The sequence below is a fragment of the Artibeus jamaicensis genome, unplaced genomic scaffold (genome assembly GCF_021234435.1).
Source record: "Artibeus jamaicensis isolate MK-2021 breed Jamaican fruit bat unplaced genomic scaffold, CSHL_Jam_final contig_781, whole genome shotgun sequence".
NCBI classification, from domain to species: Eukaryota; Metazoa; Chordata; class Mammalia; order Chiroptera; family Phyllostomidae; genus Artibeus; species Artibeus jamaicensis.
The window spans coordinates 5,684,404-5,707,361 of record NW_026521968.1 but is presented as its reverse complement, the minus strand read 5'-3'; the positions used below and the strand labels follow the sequence as shown (position 1 = coordinate 5,707,361).

Here is a 22,958-nt window from a genome sequence, read left to right as displayed (position 1 = left end):
ACGCACACTCTGAAGGCCACAGAAAGAGGTTTGCGCTCTGAGAGGAGCAGGTAGTATTTTTCAAGCATTTTCCTTCTCTTTTATTCCTTCTCTCCCACGCCTATTTGAAAGAGCCTCTCAGAGCCCCACCGAACCCCTGGCTCGGCTCCTACAGCCCCCACCCAAGTCAACTCCTAGGCCCCCCTGACTTGGCCTTCCAGCCCCTTGGCCTCCACCTGCCCCAAAAGCATCTGTGGAAAGCACAGCTGAACTTCCCTGGTTGGAATACCACCCCCTCCCCCAACACACATCACTCTGGGATTCTGTGACTTCTCTCCCTCCTCACCAGGCTCCTGTTACCCAATCTTTTTCTCTGGTGACCTCGAGGACTTACGCATTCCCAGTTCTATAGAACCGATCACACACGACTGAGCATCAGGTGGACAGGAGCCTTGCTGCCTGGGCCACCACTGTGCCTGCATTTGTCTGGAGCTGCTGTGGAGTGAGGCCCCTTTCACTACGGAGTGACAAGATCTCCAGAGCCCCATGCCCTGGGCGACAAGACTACAGCTTTGTTGTTGGAAGACCTTCCAAGGCTAACGGAGCAGGCTCCCCGAGGGCCCTTCTCCTCCTCACGTTAGTTGTATTCGCCCGCTATTATTTTTTGAGCCCATGCAAGTTTCCTCGTACAGGGAAAACACCCGCACCTGGAGGCAGTACGCAAGACGCTACAAACTGGAAAGCTATGGACGACCCTCGAACCCCTTTCCCACGTGTATCAGGCGTTTGCTGAGGAGTGGGCGCTGCTCAGTGGACCCAGCCAACTGCTCCCGACTGGGGGTCCGTGAGGGTGGCCTGGGCCGACCGACTCAGTAGTTCTGGGGTCTCTTTCTGAGCACCTGGAGAGAGAGTGGGTTTCTAGACTTCACTGCACCAAGAAGTGACCTGGAGGGGCTTTCCGGGCCCCTCGGATTCCTGGGCCCAGCCCCAGGCTCTGTCCACACTGCAAAGTGCTTCCCCAAGTTCTGAATGACATTCTGAAACATAACACTGCCGGCTGTCGGGGGTGACTCAGTCCCATGGATTCTCCCTCTATATTTTAAGTACTTCTAAAAGATGTAATTTTTCAAAACAAAGTTGGCTGGGTATCTTTCTATATGCATTTGGAACTGTCAAGCGTCTTTGTTTAGCTGGAGCCCCAAGTCCTCAGAAGCCAGTCCTGGTGGACGCCCGACTGGCCTGCCCTGGAGGGGACGAGCTATGGGGTCCACGCCGCTGGCCGGTGTAGAGCCCCATGCTCAGCCTTCTCCCCTCTGCACCCGACCCTGAAGGCAAGAGGAGACATCTCAAGATGCAAACCATGTCAGAGACTATCCGGCCCAGGGTTTTTCAAATGGTGGGTAGCTAGGAGCGGTGAGATCAGTTTAGCGGGTTAGGGCCAGCTTTTTGATGGGAACAGACCAGACATGAGGAAAATATGAATGTGAAATGCACTCGAGGCAGAAAGACAAGCACTGTTTCATGAAATGTGTGTCTTGGCTCTGCACACGTGTGCCTGTCTGCACGAGTAGATGGGGCGTGCACACCTGTGCCTTGTGGGGCCATGTAAAATGTATTACTGTGGGTCTCCAGCAAATAGGTTTCCAATGAAAAACACTGGAAGCACAGGGATGTGAAGCAACTTGCCCAAGGTCAGGAAGCTTGTTGGTGATGGCACTGACTTAAACTCATGCCCCCAGGCCCCCACATTGCCCCACACTCTTCTGACTGAACACATGGCCTCTACTCACATGACTAGGTATTCCCCCAAACAGAAGGGTTTTTTCCTGTTGTCCCTTCTTGGGCACAGCCAGGTATAACTTTCTCTGTATTATAGAGCAATCACTTCTTTCAGCAGCCGGTTGCTGTTACCAATGGCCTCAGCCCGAAGACTACAGAAGCCTGAGAGTCTGACTCAGCAAAACTGCACTTCTTGAAGGGCTCCTACTCCTGACATGGAACAGTGGAACTTCCACGAGCCTTTTGGGGCAGGGGTTAACATGGGTTTGGGGCACACAGAGCCCTATTATCCATGGCAAATGACACATCCTGGGAGCTCTTTCCTTTTCAGCGAATAACCATGCAACCCCTGGGCTGCCTCAGTGACTGCCTAAGGCCACGGACCCTGACCACCAGCCAGAAGCAGCAGCGGTTGTCAGAGAGACACCTGACTTATGTGGACATTCTTCCCAAGCTCCCGTCGGTGACTTCCTACACCACCGTGGACAGCCCCTAAGAGAGGGCAGAGAGCTCCTCAGAATAGCATTTGTGCTTTAAATGCCACTGGTCTGTCTGGAGAAAGGCCTGTGGGTGGCTCGACCCAGCTTGCTCGGTCCTCTCCTGGCTGAGCCCTCTCGGCTGGGATGTGGCCTCCCCTACCCCTTCTCATTTGTGAAGAGGAGACGCTGTCTGGCCGGGTGGTTGATAAAAGTGAGAAATGAGTTCTATGCTGCATGTAACTATCGAGAATACTTACAGGACTGAGATTCTGTGATATGGCAAGAAATACTTATATTTCAGTGCTTGTCCTCAGCTCCTGGCCGGAGTGCCTAAGACCTTTGTGATCTTCTAAGCAATCAAAGTGCCAGGGGCATCTTTTGTTTTAATATTTGGTCTGCGACCCTGGTTCCTGAATCCCTTGGAATTTCCTAGGTGATAGGAGCCTCTTTTGGTCTAAGGAAGTGACTCTTGGTGGATTCCGAATCGCTTCGGGATGGGGGCCGATCAGCACAAAAACCAAGCCACGACTGGAAGCTCGGAACTTTCAGCCCCACTCCCCAACCTCTGGGGAGGGGAGAGAAGCTGGAGACTAATTTAAGAATTGATTGTGCCTGCATGGTGACGCCTCCATAAAAACCCCTCCACTACAGTACCCAGGGAGCTTCTGAGCTGGTGAACACGTCCAGGGGCCACGAGGGAGACACACCCAGCTCCACAGGGGCAGAAGCTCGTGGGCTCAGGACCCTTCCAGACCTTGTTCCCTGTGCCTCTTTACCTGGCTGTTCACCTGCATCACCTCACATCCTTGAATCTGGAATATACTGGTAAACCCAAGTAAATGTTTCCCTGAGTTTTGTGAGCTGTTCTAGCAAAGTATCAAACCTGAAGAGGGGGTTGTGTGAGCCCTTGCTTTGTAGCCAAGTCAACACAAGTGTGGGTAAGCTGGGGACGCACTGCTTGCAACTGGCAGTCTCGTGGGGCTGTGTCCTTACCCTGTGGGGTCTGATGCCACTTTCAGGCAGTTAGTATGGAACTGAGTTACACTGCAGGACACCCCGCTAGGGTCAAAACTGGCCACTGTGGGGAAAACCCTCTGGTGCCCAGAAGTAGTCATTGTAAAAGGAAATAGAGAAAAACAGAGCATGGGAGAATGTTTAGTCACCTGAGCACTATAAACAATCCAGAAGCAGGGGTCCCACTGAAGGGAAGTAAATGCCCCCAGGACTGGGGACCCAGCAGGGGGCCCCTTCAGAGGTACAGGCAGCTCTCAGCCCCACTCGCCCCAAGGGCAGCCTTCCCATCCCTCTCCCATTCAGGCGCCAGTCAAAGGAGGGCTCTGTCCCCAGAGAAGAGAGCTGCTGGGGGCTGGGACGGAAGGGAGACCTACGAGAAACACTACCCCCGACCCGCAGCCTGAAAATAGCTTCAGTGTATGTGAGGCAGACAAGAGCCTAGTCCACTGAGCTCCCTTTTCTCCTGGAGCTTGAGCAGCAATTTCCTCCTGAAGTGTTTGGTGCCAGAGGTGAGTGTGCTCCTGTCAGCCAGGAATTCTCACTCCCACCTGGGTGTCAGCCTGCTCTCAGGGCACTAACGTCCTTGAGCAGTGAGGAGCTGGCGTAGCACGGTTTCTCCTTCCACCCCTCATGTGTCTCAGCCACCTGTCACTCCTTCTGCCCTCTGTGCGCAGAGAACCATTGTGAGGGGGGCGGGGAGGCCTGGCACAGAGCTGGCCCCTGTCCTCCAACAGCACGCGTCCCGTGGGGACCCCAATGCCCAGAGCTGCGACTGCTATGGAGAAAGCACCAGAAAAGAGACAGGGCCCATGAGCACAGAGCGTGGAAGCCCCAGGAAGAAGCAGCCATCACTGGGGGACATAGTACCATCTAGTAGTAAAGGAGGTAGTGTGTCCCCTAACTTAAAAATGGGGGCTCAGAGAGGTTAAGCACTTGGTCCAAGTGGCCTCTCAGGCCCTGATGTCTGTCTGGTGATGGCGGGAGGGTGGAAGGAAGAGCGTGGATCCCCAGGGGCCCAGGTCACTGGGAGTGGTGCCTCTCTTCCTTTTAAGAGCAAGCATGCCCATGGGCGCCCCACCAGCTATGCACACTTGAGTGTGAATTATTTCACTCAGACACTTGGTTCACTTTTCCCCTGAAAAGTTGTTAAAAGCCCAAGGGAACATTTGCAGGTATGAGCCAGGGAGTGGGGAAGAGGGGGTCATTTGGAAACATGGAGCAAACCCTGAGGAAGGAGGTCTGAAAGCAGCAGGGCGTCAAGAGGAGACAGTGGGAGGGCCCTGTTCATTCATTGCTTCAGAAAACAGTGACTGTGCATCCACCATGCGCTGGGCGTGACCCTGCGTATGGAGTGCAGATCAGACAGACCAGAACCTCAGGGTCACAGAGCTGAGTCTTTAGATGCAATGACAGAAGCCTCACTTACCTGGTCTGAAATTTTGTTACAAAGCCCAACAAAACAAAAACAAACAAACAAACAAACAATTTCTTGGCATAGTGCAGTCTCTCGGGACACCAAGAAGTAGTAGAAAATGCATTCTTTTGAAAGCCTGGCTGGGTTCCACCATTCACAAGTTTACCTGAGGAGCTGAGGGGACTCTGCCCTCCTCACAGAGGGATGCTGGGCAGGCTGATACTGGACCCAAGGGCAAAATCTGTAGGGATTTTATGAGCTGGTTGCTAAAGACAGCCAGTATTAAAAATTAAATGATCTTACCCTGGCTGGGTGGCTCAGTTGGTTAGAGTATTGTCACATACACCGAAGGTTGTGGGTTCAATTCCTGGTCGGAGCACGTACCTGGGTTGCGGGTTTGATCTCCAGTCAGGGTATGGTAGGCAAGTGGTTGATGTTTCTCTCTCATCAATGTTTCTCATATCAGTGTTTCTCTCTCTCTCTCTCCCCCTCTCTCTCTATTCCCTCTCTAAAATCAATAAACATATCCTCAGGTGAGGATTAAAAAGAAATAAAATGATCTACATTTAAAATTACTAAATTATATTAAAAGCGAGGGTCCTAGGTTCTCAGCATGTATCACTGCCTCATGACGTTTAACTAGCGTCTGTGCCCTTGATGGAAACTTCTCGTTCCTGACCCTGCTGTACGTATGGTGGACGCACTGTCCAATGGGGTGCCACTTCAACTCTTGAAGTTCACATCACAGAATCTGGTCAACACTACACGGGGGAGAGACAGCTGGGAAGACTTCAGCAGTGCACCTCTGTGGAAGACCAACAACCTACAGAGGCCGCAGGAAGTGGTTACCTTGGCAGAGAACTTGAGGTGAACCTCCGCCTCGTCTGCGAGGCTCTTCTTCACCTGTGCCCATGCTTCTCCCAGGGAGCTGCAACACGAAGCAGACTGTTAGGCTTGTAGACAGTGACTAACGTCTGAGACCCCGGGTCCAGGGGAAGCACGTGGCCCAGGGTCTGGGGCTTAGATGGGGCAGAGACCAGGCACCAGACAAACCTGAGCACAGCGTTTCCACCCAAGCCATCCCAGACCGAGCCAAGGAGCTGTGAAAAGAGACTGTGGCAGACTGGAGGAAGTCATCCAGAAACCCAGAGAACTTGGGGAGATGCAAGGATGGTGGGGTACAATGGCAGGGAGGGCCTCCAGAGCAGGCTGATTGCTCACTCCCTGCCTTCAAGGTAGCTCTCCCTAGTTTGCTGACAGGGCACAAACACCTGCTGGTAAATCACAGAGGGAAGACAGACGCCTTCCCAGGGCACAGCCCTCCTCACATGAAAGGTGCCACACAGCCTGCACGCAGGCCAGCCTCCAACAGCCTGGCTTCCAGGAGGAGCAAAGGAGGGCCACCTGGATTAGGAACCTCCTGGGAACGCCCACGTAGCAGAGCAGGCTCTCCATCATCGTCAGCAGGGTGGTGGCCCTCGCTGGCACCAGATCTGAACTGCGAGCCCCAGTGCTGCAGACAGCTTCACCAGAAAACGGCAGGTCCTCTGCGCCAAACCACTTTCCACTCCAGGATGCTTCAAGCAGGAGCAATCTCCTGAGGTCCCCAAGACTGGCCTGCAGGTTATTCGCAGCTCTGCAACCTCGCCAACCTTCCAAATAATCCCGAGACCTCGCTTGGGACCTCTGCACCCAGCCAGTAACCCAGGCTGAATGTGCAGTTCACTTCATTTTGTCAAAACACCACTTCCCCCAGAGAATTCATTAAACTCGAGTGGAAAAGCTGATTAAAAGAGAACCTGCTGCGAGGCTCCTGGGCTTCGAGCGGAGAAGCCAGCAGCTCTGAGAATTACCCAACAGAACAGAACGGATCCCTTTGATCACAGCCCAGGCCTGTCTGGTTGAGGTGCTGGCTCAGGCTGAGGTGGGTGTTTATGGGAGACGACTGACTCACTTTATCTAGGAGCCTGCCAGCAAAGAAGGGTCCCCTTGGGTGCTTTCAGCCAGGGATCCCACCAGAAAAGAGACAGAGTGAGAAATGGGGCCACCCAGGCTGTTGACATTTCTGTTGGACTCAGAGTCCAGGCTCCAGGGAGCTGTGTGGGGGCAGCTTGGGGGGGCGCCTGGCTCCTCACCTGCTCTGGGAGGAGGGCAGCAGGTCCAAGGCAGGGTGAGGAGGGGGTGGAAGCAGATGAGGTCATCACACAGACAAGTGAATGCAATACCAGGTCCAGAAACAGACTCACAGATGTGGGTGACTGATGTGCAGCAAGAATGCCAAATTATCTCAAAGGAGGACGGATGGTCTTCTAACAAATGGTACAGGCATAACTGCCTATCCACAGGGGGAAAAGCATCTTGACCCTGACCTTATGCCATACACATGGCCTATCTCAAGATGGATCACGGACCGGAAGTGAACATCAGCACAGTACACAGCCCACAGATGCGGTCCTGGGAGAGGAGGGAACCTGATTAAAGGGTGATGGAGAGGGAGGCGTTGTCCCTGTAGCTGAGTCACACACGAGCCTGCAGAAGGCGAAAGAAGAGCCCACAAGCCAAAAAGGCCCCGGGTAGTACTGAGGATCCACATGTCCACCACCAGCGGAGCATGTGGTCAGTAACTGGTGCAATGACCACAGTGGTGGCCTGGCAGTGTCATCTGAGGGCTATTGGACGGAAAGGAGGAAGTGCAGTTTCAGGATCAGAACAAGGTCCTTGTCCCCACCTCCAGGATGGATATTCACAGGTGGGAGGATGTCACTCTATACCTTCACTTGGTCTTTCTAAGCCCTGAGCAGCTTTGGTTCAGATGGTTGAGCACTGTCCTGCAGAGTGAAAGGTCGTCAGTTCGATTCTCAGGTCAGGGCATATGCCTGGGTTGTAGCCCAGTCCCCGGCTGGGGTGCATGTGAGAGGCAACTGATCAATGTTTTTCTCTCACGTGGATGTTTCTCCCCCTGTCTTTCTCCCTCCTTTCCTCTCTCTCTAAAATAAAATAAATAAGATCTTTAAAAAATGGGTCTGTTCGAGCCAGTCCTAATATTCCAGGCCCCTTGGGGCCAACTTCATAATTTAGAATAAAGCAATTTACAGTTTTTTTATTTGAAGGGAAATCTTTCAGCTGATAAGAGGTTGATAAAAAAATTTGAGCTATATTTCTGTTTCAATATATAGTCTGCGGCATACCAGATCAAAACGCATGATACTGTCACAATTATCACCCAGTGAAGACCCAAATCCCATTTCCTTTTCGCCCAGGCGAGGAACACTGAAGGCAGAATGAACAACCTGAGTCTGTTTATTCTCCAATGCACACACATCCTGTGGAATCCAATTTGGACCCAGTGGTCCAGTGGCAAAAACAGCTCGAGTCTCCCCATTGGAACTTCCTAGGCTACCCCTCATTTCTAGGCTCCAGCATTGCACTTTGAAAGTTTCAGTGTGGACTGGGCTACTGTCCAAAGCTGTGTGTAAATGCAAAACAGAGCCACTGCACACTGTGGTGGGGGCCCACAGGTTACCCTGCCCCTGACAGTGCCTGCTGGAAGCAGTGTATGCGTGGGGTTAGTGTGCGTGTGCAATGGCGATGGGCATGTGTTCACCCCCATGTTAGCAGTGAGTGGTGTTGATGCACGTACGTGAGTGTGAGTTGTTGTCCCAAGTTTGTAGGTGCATGTGTGTACAGCACGGCGGTGCAGGCCTGGCCCGTTCAGCTGGGAGCATATGCTGCGCGTGTTGGCAGGACGCAGTGTCCCTGGCAGCAGCCCAGGCTGAGGAGGTGGAAGCGGGAAGATTCTGGGGCAGTGCTGGCATCATAGGGCATGGAGATGCCCAGAAAAGCCCCCTGCCCAGGCTGGTAGGGCAATTTCTATATGCTCCTTCTTCTAGCCCTCAGCCCAGTGCATGGAGCAGAAGTGGCTGGAGGTAACCTCATTTATGTCTGTGGAAGCCCTGCAGGGCTGCCCTGTGGCCTGTGGCCGACAGGCTGGTGAAAACCACTTGGTGGTGGCCTGCTGGCTGCATGTTGAGCCCATGCAGAGGCCTTGATTAAAGCCACATTTGGTTGGCAAAGCCCTGTCCCCTGAGGGAGTTCCAGCCATGCGAGCAGATCTGGACTTGTTTAATATCACAGCTCTCTGACAGCCACAACCATCCCACCACAGAACGCTCCCTTCCTCTCAGAGGAGATTCAGACATTGCGTCGGAGGGAGGCTGGACCTGGTAGGGGCCTCAGGGACCCTTACACTCTGACTTTCGGAGTCTTCGTGTCCATTATTGAGGTGGGAGTTCCATGACATAAAAGCAAGCATTTTAATGAGGACAATCCAGTGGCATTTAGTGCATTCGCCATGCTGTGCAGCCACAAACTCTGTCTAGTTCGGAACATTTTTTGTTGTTTTATTTGTTGTAAAGATTTTATTTATTTTTAGCCAGAGGGAAAGGGAGGGGGAGGGAGAGAAATATCAGTATGCGGTTGTCTCCTGAGTGCCCCCTACTGGCAACCCGGCCTGCAACCCAGGCGCGTGCCCTGACTGGGAATCGAACGGGTGACCCTTTGGTTTGCAGGCCAGCACTCCATCCACTGAGCCACACCAGCCGGGGCTGAGCCGTTTCATTCACCCTGTTGTGAACTGAATGCTTGTGCCTCCCTAAAGTCCTATGTTGAAGCCCTCACCTCCAGTGCAGCTGTTAGTTGGAGATGGCCCCTTACATCAGCAACTGAGGTTATGTGGGGTCATAAGGGAGGGGCCCTGATCCCACAACATTGGAGTCTTCATAAGAGGAGACATTGAAGCACCTGCTCTCTCTCCTTACCAGGAAAGGCCATAGCCAGAGGGTGGCTACTGGCAAAGAGGCAGGCTGTCCCCAGACACCAGCCCTGCTGGCACTGTGGTGTTGGGCTCCCAGACCCTGGAACCATGATAAACTGAAGTTCTGGTTTTTAAGCCACCTAGACAGTCCTGCCCCGCTGCAACAGCCGGAGCAGATTTATGCACACCCCCCATGAGAAGAAACCTTGTGCCTGTTAAGCAGTTAATCCCCATCCCATCGTCCTTCCCCCCAAACCTGGGCAACCACCAATCTTTGTTCTGTCTCTATGAATTTATTATGGTCATTTCACATAAGTGGAATAATATAACATGAAACCTCAACGTCCTATTTCTTTCACTTCATCCATATAGTAGTATGGATCAGTACTTCATTCTTTTTTAAGGCCAAATAATATTCCATCCTATATCCAATATAGACATATCATAATTTGTTTATTCATTCATTCTTTGATAGACATTTAGGTTGTTTCTACCTGTTGATTATTGTGAATCAGGCTGCTATGACCATTCAAGTACATGCATTTGTTTTCATATCTGTTTTCAGCTCTTTTGGGTACAAACCTATGAGTGGAACTGCTGGGTCATACAGTGATTCTAGGTTTAGTTTTTCTGCGTCACCGCCAAGGTGCTTTCCACAGTGGCTGTACCATTTTACATCCCCACCAGCGGGCCAAAAACTCATCGTTAACAAGACAGAGCAGAGAAGGCTGCAGTCTTGCCTCCACTAGGGATCCTTCTGTGGCTGGGGGAGTGGGGCTCGGCCTCCCCCAGCCCAGTCCCACCCAAGGAGGTCTGGACTGTTCAGCTGGGAGGGGAGGGGGGCCTGGCCTTGAGCCACAGGAGAAAACTCTACATAGGGGCTGGGTGCAGAATCCTCTCACACCCAGTTTCCTGCCAGCCTGCTCTCAGAGAAAGGGGAGCAGGCGTGGGCATCTGGGGGCTGGTGCCCAGCTCCCAGGGGACAGGGCAGGGTGGGGGGCTGACACAATCCAGCACATGGCAGGAAGCCCCTGGCCACAAGTGTGGGAGTGCTAACTTTGAACCTGCGTGTCCACAGCTGGAGTCCTGGGTGCCCGCCCGAAGCCAGGCCTATGGAGACGTCCCCATCCCCTGGGCCCCGGGCAGGAAACAGTGGCGGGTGGAAGGGGTCCCCATTCCCGAGGGCCTCCCCCCCCCCCATTCCCATCACCGTCCTCCCCACTCACCCTTCCTCCTGGGCGGCCAAGGAGCTCTGGGAGAGCTTAGCTAAATTCTTTGCATATTCTTCTTCAATCTTTATCCTGCAAAGGGAGGAAACCCCACGTCAGCTCTGCAGTGCTAGACTCTGCGTCTAACCTGCAGTCCTGCTGCTTCTTAACCAGGTGAGGGACCCATCAGACCATAAGCTCTGAGAGTACATGGCTCTGGTCTATCCGGCACATAGTAGGTGCTTAGTAAATATCTGTTGAAGGAACGAATAAATGAAATGGTCTGAACGTCATCATCCACCAAATGGGCTGTTCCCAGCTGTTTCTCCAGGTTGTGCAGACAAGAAGCTGTCATCTGCATAGCTCCTAACGCAGGATGGATACACCGGAGACCCTTACGTGAACGAATGTGACTCGTGACAGGCCACGGGGACGCCCGGTGCTGCCCTCTCCCTTCTAGCCCCAGAGCTCTGGGTTTAGGCCCTCCGAGGTGGCACAGACGGAAGTGCTCCTGACTGTCTCCCAGCCCCAGTGGCTGTAACTGTCAGGCCTGCAGGGCATGACTATTTCCATGGAAACCAGGCAGTGCCCAGAGCTGGCTGATTCTACTTCCCCAGAGGGGGAAGCTGCCTTGAGTTTGGCTCCCAGGCCCCAACACTCTTCCAAGGCAACTCTTCGGGGAGTGTTCTGTGTTATCTGGCGCAGCTGTGGCCAATGTGTTGTCAGAGGTATTCTGCCCCGGGTCCATCACTCAGCAAATGGGGAGAACCCCAGAGATTCCCGGGGCTGCAGCGCTTCCCTCCTGCCGCTCAGAAGGGCAGCCTAACCGAGTCATTATTAGTTCATGATTCGGCACCAAGACACCCACAATCTTGTGCCCTCTGACACTGCTTCGCTCTCAGTGGCCTCTCTGGCTGTCCCCAGGTCTTCTGTAGTTACCACTTCCTCTCTATTTGCTCTGCCTGGAGCCCCGCCCTCCTCAGGGTGACAGGGACAGCCAGCCAACAGCGTCCAGCCTGTAGCCAAGAGCTCTCTCTGGAAGGCAGACCCTACCAGATCGCACTCTCTACTGCAGGTCTCCAAAGGCCCCAAGGACAACCACATGCCCCAGGCATGAGGCCCATCTGCTTCCAGAATGTCACCCCTAGTGCCAGCACCTGCCTCACCTGCGCCTCCTGCCCACTTCCTCATGCTGAGGCCACAGCCAACCACTGTCACCTGCCTCCTACCCTCACCTGCCCCCTACCCTGTGTGCTCCCTACTCTGCGTCTCCCCCGGCTCTGACAGGCCCTCTTTATGAGACCCCAAGGTGGACTGAGAGAAATTACACGTCTCAGAAAAGACCAGAGTTCTCAACTGGCAGGTTCCAATTTATTGCAAACCTGACATTTTTGTATAAGCATAAACCATAAGTGTATTCAAACTGCAGCTTTTACAACCATTTTCCTATTTGCCTGTTTTATGCTATTTTTTTTTTGCACCTGAGACTATGCAGCCTCTCAATTCCCTACCAGTTCAATGGGCCACAGAAGATTTCATTATATAAACAGAAAATGGGGCTAGTAAAAAAAGAGGTGCTTTAAGATGCCAAAGAATTGTTACTTGCTTGTTGTTGTTACAGTTAAAAAGAAATATTTTTAAATGTAGTGCCAATTACTATAAATATTTCCAGTATGTTCTGGGAACTCCAGAAAGGAAGTTGTGTGTGTGTGTGCACACGTGTGCTCGTACGCGTGTGGGGGGGAGTGTACGTGGGGGCAGGCGGGTGTGAGTGTACGTGAGTTGTGCTCACCAGGGTTTCAACAATTGGAGAGAGGGAGACAGAAAAAGAACTACTTCTTTTTGTAGCTTTTCCTATTTCCATCAGGCCGAATTCATTGTCTTCTCACCGGGTTCATCTAAACCACTACTATAGTCCTTGCACTTTTCAAGATCACCTTTGCTGACTCTCCCATTGGACTGAGCTCCCTGAGGCAGGGCTGGGATTGGGGAAGGGGGGTACGGTTCTGTATTCCCAGCTCCGGGACACAGATTTTGTTCAAAGATGAACAAAAATGTAATACTCTCCTTTTTTGTCATGCTAAGGGACAGGGCTCCGGGAGGGCCATGCAGGTAAATAAAGGAGCCAAGTCGTCTGTGGGGGACAGAAGAGAGTGGTGGAGACTGAGGCAAATTGGGGACGCAGAGCCACTTACTGCTTTCTCCAGAGATGCTAGGCATCTAGATCTTAATGTACAAGTCTACCAATTTGAAAAATGTTGGTTTAAATCTTTAAAACCATTGCACAGGCCAAAACAACACATTTGCTGGCCAGATCTGTCCTGAGGGCCATGAGTGTGTGACTCCAATCTCACACTCCCCTTGGTGCTAACCACACCCAGCGCTGGGTGTGCAAGGCTCATTCCTGCTGCTCTCGGTCCCCTCAGGTTAAGGGGCCAACATAGGCACTGTCTCCAGTACCTGGAGCTGGGAGGGCCAGGCCTCACCTTTCCCGAATGAACTCTGACATTTCCTTCTGCATCTGTTTGCCCTTCAATTGCTTCTGGAGCAGCAGTTCAAACCCAGCCACGGTACCATTGCCTTGGGGGTCCTTCTTATCAGCCTGGAAAGAAAACAGAAGCAGAGAGTTTCAGTGACCATGGGGAACAGAACACAGGGAAGACACTACCTCAGAGGGGACCCAGACAGTCCTGGCAGGCTGAGAGAGAGGACGGAAGTGCCAGCCTTGGCTGCTCTGACTTGTGACACTCCTGGTGACCTGCTCCCATGTGCTCTCTGATGCTTAAGCCCTTACTACTGCTGCCGCCCCACATCCACGCCCCTCATCTTCCCACCTTGCACAGGAGAGGAGGAAGGGCAGGTGCCAGGAACACAGGTCTGATCCCCAGTGGCCTGATACTTTCAGTCAGGTGGCTGCCGAGGCTGGCTTGACCCTCTGGGGAGTCTTGGCACCCCGACTCCAAGATGCAGCAGTCTGTGCCCTTGGGTGTGGGTTCCCCTAACCCTGAACCATCCCATCTCCTGTCAGCTTCCTGCACCGGCCAGGCAGGGACATCTTCCAATGCGCATTCACAGAAGGTCATAGCGGCTTCCGGAGAGACAGTGGATCGAAGGGAAACCAGAGCGGGAAAGGGCCAGCGCCGACACCCCAGCTGGGGGACCTCGGCCACGAGTGGCCACTCGCTCCACACCTGGGCTGCTTCATCGGGGACACTGGCAACATAATGGCACCCACTGCAGAGGGTCACTTCAGGATAAATACATGGAAATAGCTCAGCGCATACTCAGCAAATACTATCTACTATTACTTTTAACTAAAAGTCAGGACTCAGAAAAGATGGCCAAGTCAATGAAATGGAAACTTAGTACCCAATTCACTCCGCAAGCAAATACTCCTCAAATTTCAAAATTAAATGCTTTTGCTTTGTTTCCCTTGCACTTCCAGAATATGTCTTTCTGCTCTCCCCCAACCCCTCTGGTTCCCCCACCCCCAAGGCCTGGCCCACCCTTCTGGACACTCATCACAGCCCTCACAGCCACAGGACTCTCAGAACTCCCAGGTGCCTCCTCCATCACAGCCTTCACGCACTAGGATTCCAGGGGCAATTGCTTTGATATTTAATGGAAGGAGTTAGAAAAATATGCCCTTCAACACCACAGAGCGGTACAGGAGCACCAGTGGGAATCCTGGCCCTGGGTCGGCTCAGCCACCGCTTGCCATGGTCAGGTCTCCGACCCTAGGCTACGTCCTTGGGCCCCTGCCCCTGAAACAGGAGTGGGCTGCACCGCTAAGATCCCAGAATGGACATTTGAAAGTGCACCCCGTCATTGTGGGGCTGCTCTGGCCAGTTATGTCTCTTGAGCACATTTAAGGTTTGTGCCTTTCATCATATAAATGCTACATCTTGATAAAAGAGCAAAAGAAAAATTACCCAAAATACTGAGCCCCAGTTTGCCCCCACAGAGGATGAACATGCTGGGCGACTCTCCACCCCGGAGAAACCAGCCTGAAGTAGGCTTCCCAGAGCGCTTCGGCACAAAGCTTTCTCTGAGAGGAAAGAGCCTGGACGGTCAGGGAGACAAACCGCTCGAGTGCACCTCGGAGTCCTCGCAGGCCCTGAATGGAGGTGAGAACTAACTCGAATATGGTGAGCTCTTAGATGCTGCTGAATATCCCCACATGACCCCCACACGCCAATTCCCCGGCCCCAGGAGCCCATTCCCAGGGCTCCAGCTACTCTCTCTGAATGCTGTTTCTTTCCTTTTTAGGGGTGATGTCTCCAAACCCGGGTCCTTCCTTCACCTCCATGGCTCCTTCCTGGTGTCCTGTGCCCACCTGCTAACTTGCACCTCTGCCGGTTCACAGTCCTCCCTGCCCGACACCTGTTGTAGACCGCTCTGCCTAGTTTTAGAAATTGTATCTCTACCCCTTGTGGCTAAGGGCGAGAGGGACGACCTCTGGGATGCCAGCCACAGGAGACAAAGCCTGTCTCTAGTGGCAAAAGCTGCCTCAGTTCCTCTCCCTGCCCCCAGAACTTGGTCGGAAGTCAATGATGGGTAAGACCCCTCACAGTGGCGGGGGCGGGGGAGAGGGGGCAACCTAAGCCAGACTCGATCAGCTGGGAGGCCTTCATGGAAGGACAAAGAGCAATGGACTCTCGCCCCTGGCTTTGACATAGCCCGAGTCCCAGTGTTCTCTGGGAGAAGTGCTTCCTGGCTCCAATCCCCTTAAGCCTGAATACCTGTTGGGGAGAGGTGCAGCTCCTTGCTTGGCTAGAGCGTGCCCTGGGGAAAAATCTGGCACCACAAAGACTTGCCGATAAACCTGTGAAATCTGCTCTGCTAAGAGTGCTTTCATTCATATGATAAGGGTCCAAGAGGAAATGAGTATGTCTCCCAAAGTTTCTGCAACTCTCTTCCTGACAGACACTCACTCGGATTGAAGCCCTCAAATCTCTTTGTAATGTTATCTACTGTTTGATCCTTGCTGCCCTGTATTCCTGTGTATTACAACCCAGTAAAAGGCTATGGAAGAGGGCACTCGGGGCCTTTTTCTCCTCGGAGAAACTGGCCACAGCCCACTCCTCCTCCTCTCCAAACAGATCTCATCTTGTCTCAGCCATATTTACTCATTCACAAGTGTCTGTGGCACAAGGGGGACCTCGAGAAAGAAGTCGCCCCCACAGACACTCAGAAATCAGATCACATCACATTTCCGCCAACAGCCCTTCAGTATCTTCCTGCTACAGAATAAACCCTGATGTGCTTACAGGGCCTGTGAAGTCTTGCACTCTGACCCCTGCCGACCCCTGCCGACCCTCGCCTCTGAGCTCCCCCACCCAGGTCTCTCTGATGCCAAAGCCAGAGGTCCTTTTATAAAGTTTGCTGCCTCTGCACAGACTTCAGAAGACCTGGAAGAAACACAGCTGGGCCAGCAGGAGTTGTCCCTTCTGAGGGCAAGAGGAACCACTGAATATCTAATGTACAAGTGATTTCATAAAAATAAAGAAGCACTTTTATCTAATACTTGGTTAGCAAATTTGAGAAGGGGTGATGATCTATCTGGTACCCCTTTGTGAAAAAAATGTTTTTATTTTATTTTACTTATCGTTCCTTAGTAAGTTTTTGCCAAAGGAGTGTGTGTGTGTATACAGTTTGTCCCTGGCTAGAGTGGCTTAATCGGAGTGTCACCCTGTAAACTGAAAGGTCACCAGTTTGATTCCCAGTCAGGGCATATGCCAAGGTCACAGGTTCAGTCCCAAGTTGGGGTGCATGCAAGAGGCAACCAACTGATGTTTCCCTCCCTCCCTTCCCTCTCTAAAATCAGTAAGCATGTCCTTGGGTGAGGGTGGAGGAAAACTGTGCAATTCGGTGCTTTTTAATATTCCCACAAGGTTGTGCCACCATCCTCACTGTCTCATTCTAGAGTGGGATGATCTCACTTTGCAAGTCACTGCTGACTTTAGCACGTGAATGCTCAGGACTGCGACTGGTTTCTGAGGAATGGGACTGTGCATTTGTCAAGAGATATTTAGTTGTGAAAAAAAACACACAGCAAAATTTGCCACGGAAGCCACTTAGGTGTGCAGGTCAGTGGTGTGGAGCACAGCGTCCTGCTGTGTGGCCACCGCCCCACGCCCTCCACAGCTCTGTGTGTCTGACGAAATGGAGACTCTGTGCCCACGAAACAATGTGCAGACTGCAGACGTCCTGGAACCACAGAGTCCTCAAAGCTTCAGATCCTTGAGCCCCACCTCCTGGTGACTTCAATGGAAACGGGGAGGCCCAAGGGGCAAAGCCCTTGTTCAAGGTCACCTACAAGTGTGACAGAGCAGCTCTGGAGCCCAGATTCACTTACTGAAGTTGATTCTTGCCTCCTGCCTTTACTGAGCAGCAGAGAAAGCAGCCCTGTGGTGTACCTGCTTTCTGCCCAGGGTGTCTGGATTCCCAGGAATGAAAACCCCACTAATTTGCTGAGACTTACAGAACGGCCTGGATTCCAAGAGGCCCTAAGTTCCTGCCTCGCTCGGATGCTTGATCTGCTGCCAGCCCTTTAGGTTCCAACAGGAGAGGTGTCCCTGTTGTAAGCCCCTCACGTCCCTCCTGGGTGTCCCCTGGTGGTCTTCAGGGCCACCGTGTGGGGGAAACTGAGCCACCACTTACCCAGAAATAGTCGCAATAGCTCCACTCCGTTGGTTTCAGCAGCTGCTGCTCTGGCATCGTGTCTGGGTGAGGGAAGGTCACGCAGTTTATCTGCAGGGCACAGAAAGGGGAAGAGAACGGCTTGGTGGGAAGGTCGGGAGAAGCGGGGGAGGCTGCGTTCCTGTGGCACAGCACTACGGAGGCCTCCTTTCGGGGCTGGCTTGATGCCACACCCACGGGGATCCCGAGATGTTCCAGTGGCTGGCATTTCCAATGGGGGGCAACCAGTGCTCACACCCCTCCAGGAGCGGCTGGCTGACTTCGGTGCAAGCTCTCTGGAGGTCAGAGTAACAGTTCCCATCAAAGTTGCAAACTTCCAGAGCCTTCGACTCAGCAGCTGCATTCCGAAGCATCTACCACACAGACGTATTTGCACAGGTGTGTGGTGATATGCGGACAGAGTTTTCCACCACAGCACTGCCTGCAGTAGCAAAAGGCTGGACACAGGTCCACTGTCCATCAGCAGGGCAACGGTCAAACAAAGCACGGGACACATAGGCATCCACGGGAATTGTACCCGTGGTGATAGACACAGAGAAGGTCCCTGTGGCTTCAGAAGGAAGGTGTGTCAGGACAGACAGTGGGGTGGGGAGAGCAAGGCATAGAAAAATATTTATGCTACACCACCATCTGTGTTATTTACATGCAGAATACTTCTGCAGGCTGATTACACCATTTGCTTCCAGGGAAAGGAAGTACGTGGCTGAAGGTCAGGGGTGACAAGCGACCCTGTGAATTTTATCTCATAAAATGTATTTATGAACAAAGAGAGGTTAGAAAGTAGAATCCAGATGCGGGCTTGGAGCGTGCAGTGCAGAAACTACCGGGGCCTGGCTCAGGCTCTCCCGCCCAGGCGTGTCCCTGGAGTACCCACTCTCCCTGTTCGGCGGGAGTGGCTTTGCCACTCACTGATTCTGCCGATGTGGCTTTAAGCACAGGTCCCCTCCCATGGTGACAGCTACTCTGTTCTTTGTGGGAGCCGCAGGGCCTCGCTGGGCCTGAGCCCCGTCTGTCTTGGGCCTTCCATGGCAGCCCAGCATCTGCCGAAGTGGAGGCTGTCACGCAGTCAAGGCAAGAACAGGGCAGGGCAGCAAACTCCTGGGGTTCTGAACAGAGGCCACTGACTCCCATGTGGCAGCTCTCACAGCAAGTGAGGGGCCTGTGGGTCACAGGAACAGCCGCTCAGTGTGGGGAAAACCACCGGCCTCTGCTTCGGGAAGGAGTGGGGGGGTCTAGGGAGATCCATCCAAGGGGCGGATTGCTCCCGCCTCCTGTTACAGAGCCAGAATGAGGAGTCCAATGTTGTCATGTTAGGTGATGACCTGAGAGAAGCTTAACATCGGGAATCTCCTGTGAAGTGTCTCAAATTTGAAATATTGGCAAATTAACTCAAGGCCAATAACAGCAACGATGTAAGCCAAACCGACTCCTGTGCCAGCTGGATCAGGCCCAAGGGCTGTTTCAGGGGCTCCAGGGTGGCGGGAAATACATCTGGCCCCCCCAACCCCGTCCTGAGAGGAGAGCATGGGTGAGTCCAGTCAAAGAAAGGAGCCCCTTCCTCCCGCACGCTGACACCTGGCTGAAGTCCTGGAGGAGACCCCCACTCTGAGAGTGGAGAAAAGCATGACAAGGTAGGAAGGGTCGGGGGCATGAATAACCCAGAGATCCCTGGAGACAAGCAGTACTAAATTCCACCGAGGTTGAGGTGGAGGCCCGAGGTACCACCTGCAGTGAGGAGTGGAGAGTGTTCTTCCAACGCTGCACCCACTGTGACTCAGGGTGTGGCTGGCCCTCAGAAGCCTGAGTGGGGCAGTGCTGCCTCTCTGTGCCCGGGAGCAGGCAATGCTCTCCCAACCCTCCTTCTGGGCTGACACCCCAAGGCGTGCCCCGAGATGAGTCTCCTCCAGGCCTCTGACCACCAGCTGTGGTGTGGGTCTCTCTTGTAGCAGTCCTGGGAGCCAGGGATGGAGCCCACAGCTTCACAGAGTCCTCATTTCCCATCTCAATCTCGTTTCACCAAATAATGGCGACCACAGTCCATCTTTAGTTCACTTGATGATTAGTCCATGAAAATTTCAACCCAACTTGGTGATATATTAATTGACATTCTATTGGGAATCAGGAACCATGGAAGTTGGAGATTGAAGGCGCTTGGGGTGGTACAGTGTCTTCTCTAGTGCCCTATCAGGGACCTGGAAGGCAAGGCCCCCCCCCCCCCCCAACTGCCCCATAGCAACTTCTGCAGGAGAGCCAGCTGGGTGGGGAGAGAGAAGATCAGGGAGGATAGGCCTCATTCCCCTTGTGGCTTCTGCCATTCCGTGGGGACACTGGTCCTTGGATGGACTGGTGGGGCTCCCAGGGTGGCTGTTCCTGTCTCTGTGGGCTGGTTTGGGGATTTCTCACTCCCAGCTCGCCACATCCTCACAAAGCCCCGCACCCCTCTGCTGGGCATCTTCAGAACTGCACTCTCTGCCCCCAGGAGGCAGTTGTAATGACTCTGGAGTTCCTGCTGAGCCCTTACTCCAGCACCCTGCCTAGAGCTCTACAGGCATTCTCACTTCATCTTCTGAGCAACCCCACTCACTGTATACGAGGGAGCGGAGGCTCACAGGATGACAGTGTTTGAATGGAGAGGACTGCCTTGAATGGAGAGCTCAAGTCTCAACAACAGTGCTTGCTGTGCCTGGAACACCCGCAGTCCATTTGCTGCGCAGGACGGCTGCTTGGCGCCACGCACTGCACCACCTTCCCAGCACCGAGTACGCGTACATCTGTAATTACTCTGCTCGTGACTGTTTGCTTAGTGCCTCTGCTCCTTGCCAGGCTGTCTGCTCCACGAGGCGGGAAGACCACTGTTCCTGCTGTCTCCCCGGGACTGGGCACAGCACAGGCACCGACGGTGCTTGGCAGATGCTTCCTGGTGCAATGACCACAGGCTACACACAGCAGGCACGGTCCCTGCCCTCCTCGAGGTTACAGCCTCGTGAGGAAGGAGTACAGGTAAGTAAGTAATTGCCATACTTTGGGATAAATCTACCACTGGGATAAGCACGGGGTGCTGGGACAGTTTGGAGGGGGAATCTCAGAGGAAATGCTATTTAATAAGAGTAATAAGAGTCAGACGGGGGGTGGGAGGGGAAGGGTGCTTGCTGCAAGGAGGAAAAGGGCCCCAGTGTCCGTGGGCACACTGCATGGTTGGGAACATGCTGCTCCGAGTGGCCAGGGGTCACAGTCAGGGAGCAGACGACACTGAGGCCAGAGGGCACTGCCCTGGCATGGGAGCCGTGGAGGTGTCTGGCAGGGAAGTGATGTGACCCGGCCACTCCTGGGCGAGCTGCAGCGCGCAGCACGCACTGGGGGAGAATGCAGCCGACCTCAGCCGATGGGGGAGACTCTGCAGGGACCAGGAGGCGTGATGGTGGCTTGGAGCAGCGCGGTGAAGTGGAGAAGCAGTGAAGTGTGGGACAGACTTTGCTGGCAGACCTCACAATACTATGAAGTTACCTCGTGGCTGCTTACTGGGGTGCCTTTGTCCCACTCCCCTGCTGTGGCAACCTGGAGACACTTTTGGTTGTCATCCTTGGGGAGGTGTTGCTACTGGCTTCTGGCGAGTAGAGGCCAGGGATTCTGGTAAATACCCTACAGCCCACAGGGTGACTTTGTCCCCTTCCACACTCACAACAGAGTTACCCAACCTGAAATGTCAATAGTGTCGATGCTCAGAGCTCCTCAGTTGACTGGCCTGGTGGACAGACAGAAAAGAGGGTGTGTGGGAGGGTCGAGTCCAGGGAGAGGGAGGCTGTGGCAGTGGAGGGCACGAGGACAGTTGCATGGTGTGCTGGTGTCCTGAGCCTTTAGAGCTAGTACGCTCATTTGCAATGACCTAGTGCGAGCTCAGGCACAGGTGAGGAAACTGAGGCACTGAGAGGTTAAGTCCCATGCCCACGATCATACAGCTAAAAAGCAGAGCATGTCAGGAGGCAACGTCCGCTGCAGGGTCGGGGTGAGGCGTGAAGGCACAGGTCTGGGACCCCAGTGTTCCCAGCTGTGTGGCCTTGGGCGGGGCACGGCTCTGTGCCTCAGTTTCCTCACCTGTAGACGGGGTTTTGATAATATGAGTGTGCACTGAGCACTTACTAGTGCCAGGCTTTGTGTTAAGTGCTGCCGCACACGGACTTGGTCCTTACACCCCCCCTGTGACACGGATGCCCGCTACGTGCCCACTGCACAGATGCAGACACGAGACAGAGACACGGAGAGACCTGTCCAGGCTGCTGCCCAGTGGACAGGCCCTGTAGCTGCCACTGGGGCTTCAGAGCCCCGGCTGGCAATCACCACACGACATTGGTTCCATCGCCCCCACCCCACCCAGTGAGTGGGGAGCTAAGTGAGCCCCCACTACTCATGCATCTTAAATGTACACAGAAGTGGCAGCGATTATTGTTACTGTTCGCCCACCCGATTCCCCTCCCAAGCCGGGTTTGGAGCCTGCATGAGCCAAGGGAGCACACCCACTCTCAGGCTCATCGCTGTGGGGGCTGTCGGAGACGCCCTGAAGTGTGTGTGACGGAGCCTGGTGGAGCGATCGCCTGCTCCCAGCTCTGCTGTGCTTGTCGGCGTGGCACAGCGGGACCGCACTGCCCCCGTCTCCCGCCTGGGCAGTTTCGGCACCCGGACGCCTGTCTGCTCACTCGGAGGGGACACTGATGCCCAGCACCCACCACTCCCAGGCACAGGGCTGATGGCTGTGAGAGGGTCCTTCTCAGCTTGTACGTCGGGGCTGGGTGGGCTTTGGAAGAGCCCTGGGAGGTGGGTGGCCACTCCAGGCAGAAGCTATTTACTTGCTGTCAGGAACTCCCAGGAACTCTATTCTTAGGGATCATCCTCTTACTTTTTAACTTTAACATCTTCCAGAAGTTACTCCGCACCATAGCAACCCTGCTGTGGCTATAATTTACATACCACGTCACTTGTACAGAACATGCAGTCCACCCCCTTCACCCCACCCCTGCCCGCCCTGCAGAAGTGGCTTCTGCATCACGCAACCTCCATCCTTTGACCAGCTCCCCAGAGAGAAAAGTGAGCTGTGAAACCGACAGAAAGGGGGACCCAGGGGGAACTTTGGCTACATCCAAGCTTTGGAACTTCCCAGATTCCAGGCTGGGCATCACTTCTACTCGCAGGCTGTCTGCGTTGTCATGACAACAGCCCAGCTGTGGCTGAGAGCCCCAGTTTGCCGCCCAACCAGTGGCCACTCCGAGGGAGCCCTTACCGTGAGGGTGTTCTCCTTGCTGTGCTTTCTGCCTGGTGATGAGGGTCCCAGGTTCTGGAGGGAGAGACAAGAAGCATCGTCAAAGCTGTTCTCCATATTGGACACTCTTTTTCCTTTCGTGCTCCCTGAAGGTGGTGGGATTGGTTCAAAGCTGTGTGCTGGGGAAGTTTGGGGATGTTCAGCCTGCCTTTAACTCCTAAGTCACCATATTCTGGGACAGGGCAGGAGGCAGTGCCCCTGACTGTGCTGCTCCTAGGCTGGGCTGAGGGCTCTGGGGAAACTGCTCCAGCCCAGGCTG

The 22,958-nt window shown here is 53.7% G+C and overlaps 1 protein-coding gene across 7 annotated transcripts in view; it reads right to left on the bottom strand.

The window, feature by feature from the left end:
• The window catches only part of GAS7 (growth arrest specific 7), a 208,885-nt gene that overhangs the window by 8,335 nt on the left and 177,592 nt on the right, over window positions 1-22,958 (bottom strand). For all 7 annotated transcript variants that reach the window (XM_037155061.2, XM_053672675.1, XM_037155064.2 and 4 more), the window contains 5 exons: window positions 22,661-22,714; window positions 17,350-17,439; window positions 13,173-13,288; window positions 10,705-10,779; window positions 5,515-5,593 (listed from right to left, as the gene is read on the bottom strand). In XM_037155061.2, the coding sequence (XP_037010956.1) occupies window positions 5,515-5,593; window positions 10,705-10,779; window positions 13,173-13,288; window positions 17,350-17,439; window positions 22,661-22,714 (414 nt within the window). The remainder of the gene's footprint in view (window positions 1-5,514; window positions 5,594-10,704; window positions 10,780-13,172; window positions 13,289-17,349; window positions 17,440-22,660; window positions 22,715-22,958) is intronic.